At 43.8% G+C, this 14629-nt stretch overlaps 2 protein-coding genes across 3 annotated transcripts in view; one reads left to right on the top strand and one right to left on the bottom strand.

The window, feature by feature from the left end:
- The window catches only part of LHX9 (LIM homeobox 9), an 18963-nt gene extending 4749 nt beyond the window's left edge, over positions 1–14214 (bottom strand). The window contains exons 1-5 of one of the 2 annotated variants that reach the window (XM_006749040.3): positions 13542–14214; positions 11348–11550; positions 9789–10144; positions 3560–3762; positions 1845–2322 (exon numbers count right to left, since the gene is read on the bottom strand). In XM_006749040.3, coding sequence (XP_006749103.1) covers positions 2065–2322; positions 3560–3762; positions 9789–10144; positions 11348–11550; positions 13542–13715 — 1194 coding nt within the window. In that variant the 5' untranslated portion in view covers positions 13716–14214 and the 3' untranslated portion in view covers positions 1845–2064. Of the gene's footprint in view, positions 1–1844; positions 2323–3559; positions 3763–9788; positions 10145–11347; positions 11551–13541 lie in introns of those variants that run through there. The other variant, XM_031020159.2, reaches the window with a different exon arrangement.
- Positions 1–14629, top strand: part of LOC145722335 (DENN domain-containing protein 1B-like) — a 390017-nt gene that overhangs the window by 15916 nt on the left and 359472 nt on the right. The gene's annotated exons all lie outside the window — the stretch shown is intronic.

Genomic DNA, 14629 nt, shown 5'->3' with positions numbered 1-14629 from the left:
GATTATTGAATTTATCAACTATATTTGAAAGAGTGCACAACTGCTTTCTATGACATGTTTGTCCCCTCTAACAGGATACACCATAAAAAGAGTTTCGGAAATAAGAGGTAAAACAGTACAAAACTAGTGAGGTGTCAAAAGGGCTTAAAACAGTTAATTTAACAAACAACACATATATCCTGATTTTTCACAAACTTACTTCCAAGTTATATCATAAGGCACATAGGAGAACTGAGTTATAATTAGTCTACTTAATAAAGTAGATCTATAGTACCATACATTGTTCTGTCAAAGAACAAAATTTATAAGTATCAATATTTTACCTGTAAAAGTGTATTAATAAGATCTCAGCCTTACCAAGGTTGTTTGGTCTGGTTAGTGGTAAATGCCCAAAATGTAATAGAAATATGAAAAGTCAAGATTTAAGCTCCATATAAGATGATAACCACACTTGCTAAATATATAATGGCAATCACACCTTTCTTCTGTTACAGTGTTAACTTATCTTCCACCATCTTTTTTTTTTAAAAAATAAGCTACTTTCTGTGCTAATTTTCTAAAGACCCTGAGCAAAAGTTACAATAATGCACTTTAATGTGGGCAGTGAACTGTCAATATGTAACCACACATTTATACAGCCAGAAGGACACCTTTAAAATCTATTAAATAGCCACTTTGACCACCGAAGATTTAAGGGGTCCAAAAAGTGGGGAATATGTGCAAAGTTATTCTTAACAATCCACTAAAGCAAGACATAGATCTTGACTTCTTTTTTATTTATTTATTTATTTTTTTTTAGGAAATCCACAATCTAATTGGTATTTAACTACAACAGAAGCATATAGATGAACATTCACCACTGCCCAGACCATTAAGATTTTAGCTTAAATTAAAAGAAAAAAAATGCTACTGTAAACTAGGAAATATATTCAGATCAGCATCCACAAGGCTTCTGAGTTTATCTACTTTAAGACTAATAACTTTCAATCTGTAATGTCAGAAAAGGGTTTTTTTCTGACAAGTATATCAACCTATGCCAAAGTAAAATAAAGCAAAACAAACCAAAGATTTCTTGTTGTGAATATTAGTCTACTAAGGTTTTTTTTTTTTTAAACATTATTCATATAGAATGCCAGATACAATATCATGGTACAGCTGAAGCCAATTAATAGATCTATTAATTAAATTATACTGATTTTTTAACTTCTTAAAAAATTATATTTTGCTTATTTCCATTTTCCCTAGGAAAAAAATTAATTTAGAAAGAATGGTTTTACAACTATCATTTTTAGCTTTAGGTTAAAAGTATAGAATTTCAAACTCTATATGGAATTTTCATAGATACACAGGGAGTTTAAATATTTTTCAAATGTTGAAAAACAAGTAGCTAACTAACAAGTTTTGCTGGGATGTACATCCCAAAAAGAAGGAAAAGTCACGTCCTTGGAACAGATTTCCCACCTAATTAATCTTTAATATTTGGAGCTGCTACAGATAATGCTTTTGTTTAATCATATTCCTCATTTGTAAGAAAAAAGAATGATCAAAACATTATTTTCAGTTTTAAAATTAAAAAAATCAATGTGAAGTTTTCAAAATTCCATAAGTACACATACAATCGCAAGATTTAAAAAATAACTTTAATTAATTATCTGATTCTTTATTAACCTAATCATTTAATTGGGAATATGATTATTTGCCCATCATGATACCACTTTTTTTTTCTTTGAGATTCTGGAAATAAGTAACATACAATTTTAAGAGGCACTTATTAGAATAATTCAAAAACTCCCCTTGCCAACTGAAAGATCTAATTTAAAAAAAAAACAACCCAAGTACACTTTGTAGACAAAAAAACAAAAACAAAAACAAAAAACCACTTTGTAAAGGAGACAATACTGTAAACTCATTTGCCAAGTGGCTGCAGATGCTACACACCAAGCTGTTGTTTTTATTTCCCAAATATCTTGTGGGTCAGAAAAAAAAAAAAATCTTGTAAATAATAAAATAAGAATAATAAGAATAATAAAAGAAGAGGAAGAATTAAAAAAAAAAAAACCAATGTTAGAAAAGGTTCGTTAAGGTAGTTTGTGAGGGGCTTCCGGATTCGTGGCTGTCCATGTTAGAGGTCACGGATGTCACTACAGTGATAGTGGGATTGGTCAGGTCTGTTAAAGTGGTCGCAGTGCCGGGTGGAGTAAGAGCGCCGCTGTCTGCTGAGGGCGGGGCCGGAAGCGACGTGCCATCAGCTTTATCAACACCCCCATTCTCCTGCCGCAAAAGGTTCCTTCTGAATTTGGCTCGTGCGTTTTGGAACCAAACCTGCAAACCAATCCCAATTGATTTCTTTACCGATGTTTATTTTAGACTTCTTTTGTTTTTTTCTCTTTCTTTCCTTCTTTTTTCCTTATCTTTTGTTTCTTGCTTGCTTTTCTTTCTTTCTTTCTTTTTTTTTTTGAATGTATATTTTCTTTTTAAATGTAATTGTTTATTTTTCTTGGGAGAGAAGGGCTTTTTTTTTTTTTTTTTTTTTTGGCTTTCTTTTAGAACAGATTAATTCAAGTAATGCTACGGATATTCTCTCAACTGCATATATCCCCCCAGCATTAACAAGTGCCACTTAGGACAACTGATGCTTAAGTGGAAATACCATAGAAATGAAGGCACAGAGATAAAGGGGAAAAATATATCCTGATTCCTTAACTGATTATTATCTTTTGAGAATGGGGAGAGGCAGGATCACTGAAAGTTTTGCAAAGTAAGAATGACTCGTATGAAATGAACATCATTGAAACAGATTTCAGGCTATCCTTGAGTCTGACACATGGTAAGTAGTCTGTGCATAGGAAAAACCCAGGACCACAGACCCCAAGCAACCAGAAACTGATTGGTGGAAATTTAAGTATCTGCAATTTGTCACTGAGAAGTAGAAGAGGATCACCGGTGACCCACAGCAACCCACTATAATTTCATTAGTTGTATATTCTTACCATTATGAGTTTAGGAAAACAATTGGACAGCACATCTAACTCCCAATGTTTAGTTTTGAAATATGGTTTACTAAAGTGGGAAAATACTTGCTACAGTTGGTTGCTGAGACACCATAGTTGTGGCTATTCAGGAGTTGAAAAAAAAAAAAGGGACAATCTGCATTTGGAAGGTCATGGCCTGTGAATGAGGCTGCCAAGAGTTTGCTGAAATACAAAAGCACCAGCAGGTCCCCCTTCAACTCTGCACTGAGCCTAGTGTGAATGGAACTCTCTAAAGCCACAACTTGTACGAATAACATCAGCCACATTAGCAAAGCGGTGAGGCAAGCTGTGCTGGCTTTGGTGGCCCCATCTCTCCACCTACAGGGAGAAAGTGGCTGCATTTTAGAAGATCCCGGGAGTGTCTTTGGGCACCCTCCAGGAAGCCCCTGCAAAATTTCAGCCTACCCTCTTGGGAGATAACTAAGATAAACTAATGAAAAGCAGTACAGGAAATGTCTGTATTGCTCTAGTTTTTACTGGCAAGGGTAAGGGAGAGGTATACACAGCCAATGATGGAGGTTTCTTACCTGCAAAACTCTTTTGGTGAGGCCTGTTTTCTGAGCAAGCTGCTTGAGATCCTTGGCATCCGGATTGTGGTTGATGGCAAAGTAGGATTTCATGGTCCGTAGCTGGTGATGCTTGAAGGAGGTTCGCATGCGCTTGGTCTTCTGTGAGGGTGGGTAAGGCTGCTGATCCCGGTCCAAGTGGTCTGCCTCATTCTCATTACAACCTGTTGCGGTAACAGCGAACAAGCAAGGGCTCAGTGGTAAGTCAGCCATTAGCTGCAGGGGTGGCAGGCTGTTTGATGCTTTGATAATAAAGCAACAGTGGGAAAACCTGTCAACCCACGTATAAGCAGTATCTCGACCAAACAAAGAGGTTAATTGCCAAAGTCCGCCAAACCAGCCTCTTAATATGGACACAACCAAAGTTTATGTAATAGAAAAATATTAGGTAAATTCTCTCTTTTGCATAACAGTTGCTAGAAAGCTTGGGAAGACAAGCCCTAAGTGTGAAAGAAACATCCGAGAGTGAAAAGGAAAAGCTCTAATGTATTTATACATATCGGCACCTGCCCTTCTACACACACACAGTTTTTAAAGACTCCATATTTTGTCTGTTTGTGAAATGAAACATACTGTCTGAAGGCACTGTTCTTTACCATGAGGGATATGCAAACAAGTAATTTCAGCTCTCTCAAATCTGAGAGTTTTTGAGAGCCCATCAAGTAAGGAAGAATCTAAGTCAGTTCCAATTTTTAGCTTTTCCTGATGTTCCTAGAGTCTTCACAATCAGGAAAAAGGTAGAAAGTGGCTGGAAAAAAGGGAGAAGTTACAAAATAAGAATTTGGAGATTTCTTATGTAATCCTAAGAATATTATTTTTGAGGGTTTTTAGCTATAACTGGTTAACATTGGGCAATCCCAGGAAGAAAAGAGTTTTCCCTTGGAGATATTTTAATAAATATTTCTGAAAGAGAATGAGTCCAGACTTCTATTCACTCAGTTCATGCCTGAAGCGCTCCCCACAGCTCACAGTTCAGAGACACTTATGGCGTTTATTTCTCCGCTCAGATCTTGGCCCTTTTTGCTGTGGACGTGTGTGAGTGGGATGGCTGGCCTGGCAGAAAGAGGGTGACATCTCTCTCCTTGCATAGCCCTGCTCAGCATTGAGGGCAAAACAACCCAGCCTTTGAAACCAACCTGAAAGTCATCATCCCATGATGTAAAGTTGTACATTTAAAAGGCCATTTCCAATAACCTACTGGCTCTGCAAAGAAAATAGGATTACAAAATGAAAATATTTTGCTAAATATTGACTGATTTCATCTCAACTTAAAGGGCATGGCATTTTTTTCCTTTAAACCCTTACTTCAGTTACTTATATGATGCATTTTCAGATCTGATCATCCTACATTTTAGTACACTAAAATAGAATATCTAAAATCAACCTGATCATGTCACATGGTGGGAGGCAGACAAAACCTGAATCTGAAGAAAGTAAGGCATTTCTTAATATTAGCTCTTCTGCTTGATAAAAGATTATTTGTCTGCTATGCTCTGGTTAGAATCATGTTCTAAAACTTATTTTTGGTTAAGTCAGCATATATACAGAAACAGTAGTTTTGGTCATCAACGAAGAGGTCATCACATTTCATTACAAAATCCACATAACAAATTATCTCTAATGTAAGAAGACATTATATTAAGCATGAATTAATGTCTCCTTTGTTTATATTTCCATAAAACACTTAAGTAGAGAGCATATTTGCCAAAAGAGCAGATGAGTTCATTGAGGGAAAGATTACATAACTTTCACCTTTGTGTCCCCTAAGTCAAGTACAGGGCCAGGACTCAAAAGCATTTCACCAAGATTTTGAATCTTTGTTCATCAATAAAATTGAGTGACTATTAATGAAAAATCAAGTCAACTCAAAGGGAATCCAAGCTAGATATATACATACAAATGTTGAACATAGACTTCTTAAACTGCATCAGAAGAGTAACATGTACTCAGAGACAAGAGAAAGAATGTACTTTACATTTTACCCTATTTTAGCCCAGTGGGGATATATTGGGTTCAAATATTCTACAGAATTGTACTTTCATATCCTCAAATGGATGAAACAGCATCTTATGACCTACTATAAAACTATACTTATCTCCAGTAAACTGAGCTATATTTCACAACCAGATTATAAATGTGCCCATAACAAAATGGTCAAAGAGGCATACCTCAGTCATTGGAGGATTCTTCAAATACAATTTCATTCCTATCATATGTGAGTAACATGTAACTTTTCCTGAACAGCACATCAGATTGAATGTTACACTTGGAATAGAAGATTTAAGTTAGTGTTTAAATAATGCCCTTAGCCATTCCCCCACCCCAAGATAATATTTCTTAGAGATGAGTATGATTCGTAACCTCACTATGTACTTCATTAGTCTTTAAAATGAAGTTTATGAAAAATAATTATAGAATAGTCTGATTAAATTGCTTTTCTGAATATGTATTCTATATTCATTATTGCTGATTAAAAACTCAGCAGATAACTTTAGTGCATTAAACACAATAATGGGACTTGTTTCCACATAGACTAACTCTTTTTTTTTTTAAAGATTTTATTTATTTATTTGAGAGAGAGAGAATGAGAGAGAGAGCACATGAGAGGGGGGAGGGTCAGAGGGAGAAGCAGACTCCCTGCCGAGCAGGGAGCCTGATGTGGGACTCGATCCAGGCACTCCAGGATCGTGACCTGAGCCGAAGGCAGTCGCTCAACCAACTGCGCCACCCAGGCACCCAGACTAACACTTTATTAAACAGATATTACTGTATGGTTTTCCTGTGACAGTGTCATCATATTATTCAACTTAAAAGACCAATCTGTTTCTTCCACAGAGTAACTCAGTGTCTTATCCTAAATTGCTTGTGTTTAACTACAAATGCATTATATAAACTTGCAAGTGATTGTGTTTCCCCAGGGTCTACTTCTAAAGCTATATGTGTTCCCCCTGAATTATGAGATGAAATGGTAACTCTCTTAAAACTGCTTTAACCATCCACCTCTAAGTACACATCTGGCATTATAAAGTCAGTGAGAAGATCTAAATATTTTATTTTCCAGTCACTTATGAAGTGGTCACCTATACTAAAGTGAGTTTCTGTTCTGAAGGTATATAACCTTCTGAGAACTAACTGATCCCTGGGAGACCACTAGGGGTCAGTGCCAGGCTAATTTAACAACCATCAGAAGCTTTTGAAGTTTGGAATCGAAGAAAACCTACACTTGGGAAGGGAGATTTTTAAAACTAGAAAAAATGTAGTCTCTCCATTAATGCTAAATTACCCAAATAAGAGTTGCCTATCCTAGACTAAATCTTCTTCTCACCCCTGGAGGGCTGCTTTCCAATCCAGCATTCCAAATAAACTATGTCTCTTTCTAAAATATCTGCCTGCTATCTGCACAAGGAGGTATAAACTAAATTAGGAATATTCTCATTAAAAGGTATTTGCCAGATGTCAAGCACTAAGTGATCTTTACCAAGTTTCACATCTTCTCTTGATGTCTTTGAATCCTAAACACATTTTTTGTATATGTTTTTTTAAAATATATTGATGTATAAATTATATTTGTCTAGTGTCAATTTTACTCTTTCTGAGACTAGGTTACATTTAAGCAGAGATGACAATGTAAGATCCAGAGAAAGCTAAAATAATGAGTTAACATGTTTTAAATTTGCTGAAGCTTTTCTTTTGCTAGTTTTGTAACAAACTTGCATTAGATTCATAAACATTTTTTTAATACCGGGGTTGATTTCTGGTCATGTATCCTTAACCCAATTTCTCTAGATTATTTTCATCTGATTTTAAAGAAGCATATACTATTCATTTGTATCTCTAGGGAAAGTCCGGAAAGGATGGGGTGGATGCTAATTAATAAGCATCCAGTCTGAGGTGGTGTGATGTACAAACACAGGATAGGGAGGCCTCAGCAACCCTTTCCTCCCGCATGACCAAAACAGCAACACCTTTCTCAATAAACCTTGCAGCAGCACTAATTTGCAAACTAAAGACCGAAGTGGAGGAGATTTTCATTCTTTTTTTTTTTTCTTAAGAAATAAATGTGCAAGCTCTAGAAGTAGGGGATACTAAATTCTACTGTTCTTAAAGCTCCCCGGATCTTTCTAACATAAAGTAAGATCCAAGACAAAATCAATTTTAGCTAGTTAGATTAAATAAAGAAGCGCAAAAATTAGGATTCCTGCCGCGTGGCTAGAAATCGCCATCCTTCCGCACATTTTCTCGAGGCTGAGGGATTCCCTCTCTCCAAAGGACTCGCTCGTTATGTGGGTCTCGGCCTCTTGGTCTCTGTCCCTGTCTCTCTCTAATTGGGGCATTAGGGCCTTGGTGAGTGGCTCGAGATTCCGATGTCATCTTCTATTAATAAAGAACAATTAGTGCCCTGCCTGTCCTGCTCCGGGGACCTCGCATCAAAGGAGATGAAATGAGCGCGCTGGGCAAAGTGGCCCCGAACCAAAAGCCCTTGCGGAAGCGCAGCAGGGGCGAGCGCGAGGCCGCGACCCGCAGCCGGGGGTTGGCAAAACCCGGGGCTGCGCCCGCGGCCCTAACACAAACCGGTCCGGGTGGGGTCTGTTGCGAGCCAGCCGCTCTTTTCCTTTGGTCTAGCGACCCTGGCATGAACCCTCTAGGGACAAGTGTAGCGGCGCTGAGCTCCCTGGTCCCTAATCTCCGTGGGACGCCGCCCGCCGCGCTGACCGGGTTGGGATTCCTTCTTCTCAGTTAAATCAGCCGAGAACCCCAGGAGGAAGCCGAGCACAAGGCTGGGGAGAGCCCGCTCGTCCAGAGAGCCTTCCCCTAAAAACTCCGGGCTCAGAGCAGGACTTTTAGTTCCAAATGGTTCACACTGGCTGTGTGACCGTGGATAAATCACTTATCCGAATGGATAACGTTCCTTTACCATTGAGCAACAATGGGGTCAGGCACCCTACCCAGCACTGGGGACTGGAAGACGAAAACCAGCAAGATCTGTGTTCTGGGATGTCCATGCTTGGGCTAGTATCTGGGTACTCATGGTATCAGAGTGGGGTTGCCACAGAAAGGTCCCCAAGTTCCCTTCCAATAGAATGGACTCCCTAGCCTGAGTCGCCTGCCTCTGAGATTCCCATCCAGGGCTGGGCCCAGCATGGGAAACCAGGCCTTAGTTTCCCAAAAGTTAGCCTGGGCTTTCCAGGCCCCTTTTCCCAGTGTCTGGAACTCAAAGAAAGAGCTTCCTTCCTGCTTGGAGGAAGCTATGATCTGCAATGTCCATCTCCATCCTCACCTGGGGGACGGAGAGCTGGGCAGACTATCAACCATGGGAAAGTAGTGAATGAGAGAGATTGATAAATGATAGGTGTCCCCCAAAGCAAGGAAGAAAGTGCGCTCTCAGGCCTGTTGCCTGCATTTTGTTTTTAATTAAGAGAGGAGGCCGGTGGAGGACAGAAGAGCAGCCTGTCACACCACTAAGCCTCCTCAGTGGGCCTGACCTGGAGCTTCTTTCATTTTCCCAAGGGGTCTGGATGTCCGGATGGTTGACCATACAGGGAATGAGCTGGTTGGATGAGTACCCTGACCTACAGAAGGGACAGGCCAGCTCAACTGTGGAGAGTGATTCCTACCCCTACAGCTGCTTTTCACCAAGATCAGGGATTCGGTTTTCAACACTCTTGCCAACTGTGTTCCTGATTAACTCTGGGCTGGTGACCACAGCCTCTGCCCCCTCTAGACAGACTGAAGTTGGGCTCTGAAGTTTTTTTTTTTTTTTTTCAGTATATAGGAAAACCTCCTCCAGGATCTATAATTTGGCTTCCACACAGGAATTGCCCTGGGGCTGTTTTGCTCCAACTGGGAGCCAGAAACTAATGGGCTCATTAACTAATGGGCAACAAGGATTTGGCTCTGCCTGTTTGGGGGAAGTCATTGCGGCCCCAGGGTCATGAATGTGTTTTTTGCCACAACCTAAATAAAGGTCTTTCTCTCCCCTCTCCCTTTCTCCTTCTTTCCCCCTCTCCTTCTCTCCCTCTTTCCCCTTCTGAGTGAAAGGGAGTTGTACTGAGGAAAGAGGCATGTTAAGCAAAACCCCCTCTTGCCACCAGATCTTGAATGGGAAAGGAACTCTATGGAATCCTCCTCAGGACAGCCTGAGGCCAGGGCTGGAGGGGGGCGGGGGGGGGGGGGAGTAGTAAGGGCCCACCTGAGTTGTAATTGACGATGTCCACTCCCAGCGCTGGGCTCTTCCGCTTCCGGGGCCGCCCTTTCTGCACCGTGCCAGTGCCATTGAAGTAAGGCAGGGCCAAGCCACCGCTCTTGGCTGCCAGCTCGGTGTAGCTCAACTGCGGTGGATACTCCCCTTGCAAGAGGGTCTCGAAATGGGCGCGGCAGTACACCAGGCTGTCCTTCATGCCAAAATGGTCGCCCGTGGTCAGGGTCTTGTTGCAAGTGGAGCAGGTGAAACAGCTCAGGTGGTAGACAGAGTCTCGGGCACGCATGACCATCTCGGAGGCGGAGATGCCAAGGTGGCAGCGGGCACATCTCTGCACAGAGAACCTTCTGGAAAAAAAACAAAAACAAAAACGTCAAGTCAGGGCGCTGGGTGAGGCAAAGGCAGGGCCATCTCCCACCCGTGACACCTGGAGTTTGGTCAGCAGTGGTCCTAGACTGACACCTAGGAGGGCTCTGACAGAAGAGGACACCGGTCCATTTGGTCATTAATTTTACTTGCTTATGACCTGTTCTGGTGGGTGAAGCAGGACAAAGAACCCTTACATTAAAATGAGAAGAATCGGGTAACATCCTTAGTTTCCTTCTCTGGAAAGTTAAGATTTAAAAAAAAAAAAAAAAAAAAAAGCCAAAAAAAAAAAAAAAAAGAGAGAGAGAGAAAGAAAGAAAAAGAAAAAGCCCAACAACCAAACAAACCCGCACTAGCTAACTCAAACGCTATGTAAAGAATATTAAATTGCGATGCCAAGGGAAAGGGTTTCATCCGTTACAAAACACTCTATGAAGAGTGGTATTATTATTATTTATGGATGTGTGCGTGTGCCTGAAAGCATTCAGACAGACGCTTTTGCAGAAGAAATCTAATTCTTTTTAAATCACCTCTCTCCCTTTGGTTGAGAGCGGAGCTAGGTCACTTGCACATAGTTCTCTTTCCCACTCCAGAAAAAATAACTGGGAAGCATCAAAAAACATCCCTGGAGTTTGCTCGCCAGGCTAGCCGGCAAGGTTCTAACTAGCAGTAAATGGAACTCAGAACTGAGTGGCTTGGGTTTCACCAACGGCGATTATTCCTTTTCATGGTCATTTACGTGGTCTCCCGCCACCCTCGCAAAAACCTAACACCGGGTTCCGGCTGCGCCGGCCACCAGTTCAATTCCAAGGTGCGGGTCTCGCCCAGTTCGTAGTAAACGGAAAAAAAGAAAAAAAAAAAATACCCGCTTTAGTCTCGGTAGACAGACACATATTCATTCACTATTTCAAGATTTCTCCAGATTCCCTCTACTGAACTGTGAAGTGTCGGGAGTGGGGGATAGTCACTGGTAGCTCTTGACCTCGGGTGTTCCTCCCACCCATCCTCACCGCCCTTAGTGGGGGTGGCGCAGCTGGAAGGCGTATGCAGTGGACTTCCCCTGTCTCGGGATTGATAACCGGACCCCGAAGGGGCGAAAGGTGGGGGACAGAGAAGAGGCTCCCGGGCTCGGGCAGGTGGCCCCGCCAGGTGTACCGGGGCGTAAGGGATAGGGGCGGGAATACCTGTAGTAATCCTCCTTGCAGTAAATGCTACCGTCCTTGGCGAAGCAGGTGAGCTCGGACTCGAGGGCCAGCTTACATTCACAGCACTTCAGGCACCTCAGGTGCCACTGTTTGTCCACAGCCAGCAGATAGTACCTGTCCGAGATCTTGCCCCCGCAGCCGGCGCACAGAGCAGGCTTCTCGGGGCTTAGCGGGGGCATGCCCTGCAAGGCAAGCACAGCACACCGCTGAGGACGGAGCGCGGCGCGGACGCACAACGCGGAGTTCCCTCCCCGCAGCGCGAGTTTCAGTCGTTCCGGGAGCATGGCAAGGGTCAGGGGCCACAGCGCAAAGGCAAACGTCGGGGGAAAGTTAGCGATTTTTCCTTTTGCGACTCACTCCCTTTCTGCGGTGTCTGCCTGAACCCGGCGTTCGCATTCTCCCGGGACTATTAACCTAAACACAGGCTGGCCATCTCCACCCTCTTCTAAAACCTTAAAGACATGCCGTCCACCTCGAAACTCTTTTAAAAATGCTAGGAGCGCATTGAGTATAGTTTGGCGGACGCTCCCAAACTCGAATATACATGCTAAAAATTGTGGCTTTCAACGCACACAAAATAAAACAACGGAAATTTTTACTGGGGAATGGAAAGGAAATTTGAACGAACACAGATTGTTTTGAAACCATTCCATTTCCCTAAATTCTTATAAGCAGCGTTAAATTAAAAGGAAGGGAGAGATTATGATACCTGTGCTCCTAATTTGGTCGACATTGTTTTGACCAGGGTGTATTTGGCTGTTCTCTCATTTCCAGGGATATTGGTCCTCTCCCCAGTAAGGGTATAAAGTGCCTGTCCCCAGGAAGACTCCGTTGTCTAGTCCCCTCTGCACAGTCCCCCTTTCGCCCTGCATTAACCTACCCAGGAGACCTGTGTCCTGAAAATCTGTTTAGTGCCCAAGTTCAGCTTTCCCCCCGCTTACCCACCGACCAGGCTGAAGATGAGAAAACCTCACCGTGACGAGCCCAGCCCCTCCACGAGATTCGGGTTTGGATTGCTTTTTGGTTTTAAACAGGACAGCCACAACAAGGAAAAAGAAAAAGAAGAAAGTAACCACTGGTCATTTCCCTCAAGACTAGCAGAAATGGGCTGGACTTCCCCACAAAACTTTGGCGGGCCTGGAAAAGTAAAGTTTCTTCCTTTTACTCAGACCTGGGGCCCTCCACACTATGTTCAGTTTGCAAATGTGGAAACATCCACCAACTCGGCTACTTGGTGTAACCCAAAACACCACTGACCCGCCGGAGCAATCTAAAGGGTTGGTTCGAGCTACAATGCCGGGTGTGATGTCGAAGGATCTACACAGCTCTGTTTGGCTGAAATCATTTCCGGAGACTTCTGTAGTTTTTCCCCTCCGGCTCGTAAGTGGGAAAGGGAAGCACATAGATTATTAATTGGCTTTATTAATTGGACGTGACTTTTATTAATATGAATAGTAGTAACAGTGGTAGTTGATTATATCGTTTAAGGGTAGAAAGTTCTCGCGCGTAGGCTAGGTGCTCCTCCGGGTTTTTATTAGATTTCCCCCCTACACATTACACCCGCCCGGCCCGGAAGTTGAACTCAGTCTTGTTTCGCTAGAGGGGCCGGGCCGGGCTGCCGGAGACCCCGAAAATCGCTGGGTTAGGCAGTGCCGCGCTCCGAGCGTCCTGAGAACTGAAGGTGGCCCAGTGGAGTCTGAGTCCTCTCCAAAGATCCCGTCATCACACCCAGAGACTAGAACCACCTGGGCTCCTGCTTGGCCGCGACGCCTCGGCCGCGCGCGCCGTCCGCGCATTGCCCGCACCCAGCTCGCCCTCCCTGCCGCTGTCCTCGCCCGGGAGGCGCCCGGAGTCAAGGGGGGCCGGAGACCGGAGTCTGAGGTCTGCAGAAGGGGACATCCCCATCCTCTCACTCTCGGCCCGCCCTGCTCTGCTGGGAACAGCTGCGGCACAGAGTAGCGAGCTCAGGGCCTCGGTTGCGGAGACATTTCAAGTCAGAAAAGGGGTTTTCTTAGCCCGGCAGGCAGTCAGACCGGAGAAAACCCACCCGTCAGCCTGGAACGGACGTCCCTAGGACCCTCCATCCTCAGCTCGGCCGGCCACGGAATGGAGGCTCGGCTTCGCGGAGCGCGCTGGGGCGCCAGGCTACTGCCGCCGAGGGGCCCGTCCTTACCGCGTCGCGGCCGTTGAGCTGAGCGCCTTTGGCCAGGCGGGCCTCGGTCTTAGATCTGCGCTCCATCTCCTCCATGATGCCTTGGATGTGGCCTCCGGAGATCCCGTGGAAGAGCATGGCTGGGGGACGGAAAGGACACGAATTGTCTTCTGCTCGGCACCCCACTATTTCCATATACACACGCCCGCGGCTCTCAGCTCATCCGAGTGAAGGAGCAGAAGGGACGGCAGAGAGCTGCGTGTTGGAGGAGCGCAGAGACGCTCGGGGACCGAAGGCAAGAGGAAGAGAGGGAAGAAGAAAGAGGCAGACAGAGTGGAAATTGGTCTGCTTGGAAAAGAAAAAACAAAAAAAGAAAAAGAAGGGGGAAACCCCAGCGGCTCCCTGAAGGAGATGTGCAGAAAACAAACAAACAGGGGCGGAGGGGAAAGGAGACGAAGAAGGCGAATCTTACTGCTCCGAGAGATCGAGTTACTAATGGGAAACAACTGCAGCGGGGGGAGGAAAACAAAATCTGGTGAAGAAAGAAAATAGTTTTGAACACAAAGAAAGAAAAAGAAGTGCTATTTTCAGCGGTCCCTGGCTGCTTGCAAGTTCCCAGTGCCTGTAGGTTGGGTTGGGGACTGCTCCTGCCGTAGCTGTGTCCAATTTGTTAAGAGACTAAAGCCAGCCCATTTTTGATAATTTAGTAGGAGGAGTTCTCTCCCTGGAGCTGCCGCGGATTTTTATTCAGACAACAAAGACCTGTCATACTCCTCTCAACCCCCTGGTGATGGGCAAGCAGGGACAAACATTACAAAAGGGAGGGGGCTGGAGGGGGGGGTTAGTAGGAGGGGGCATTTACTTCCCCCCAACACACACACACACACACACACACACACACATCCTTCCAAGAGTTCTCAGTAATCATGTTTTAAAGGGGAAAAGGAGCCCTTATTGTCCCCGCCCTGGTGCAGGAGGCAGAAAGCCTATTTGGTCCAAGTTCAAGATCAGACCCCAGCTCAAGGCATACAGGATGTCAGCTCCAAACTTTGGGTTTCCTCCTTGTGGACTTTATGGTCCCTAACTTACAGGGGACCCCAAATACGCAA

Source organism: Leptonychotes weddellii, chromosome 6, assembly GCF_054177405.1.
Source record: "Leptonychotes weddellii isolate Sample4059 chromosome 6, ASM5417740v2, whole genome shotgun sequence".
Classification (NCBI taxonomy): domain Eukaryota; kingdom Metazoa; phylum Chordata; class Mammalia; order Carnivora; family Phocidae; genus Leptonychotes; species Leptonychotes weddellii.
Note: the sequence above shows the minus strand (reverse complement) of the source record. Positions and strands in the feature narration are given on the sequence as shown.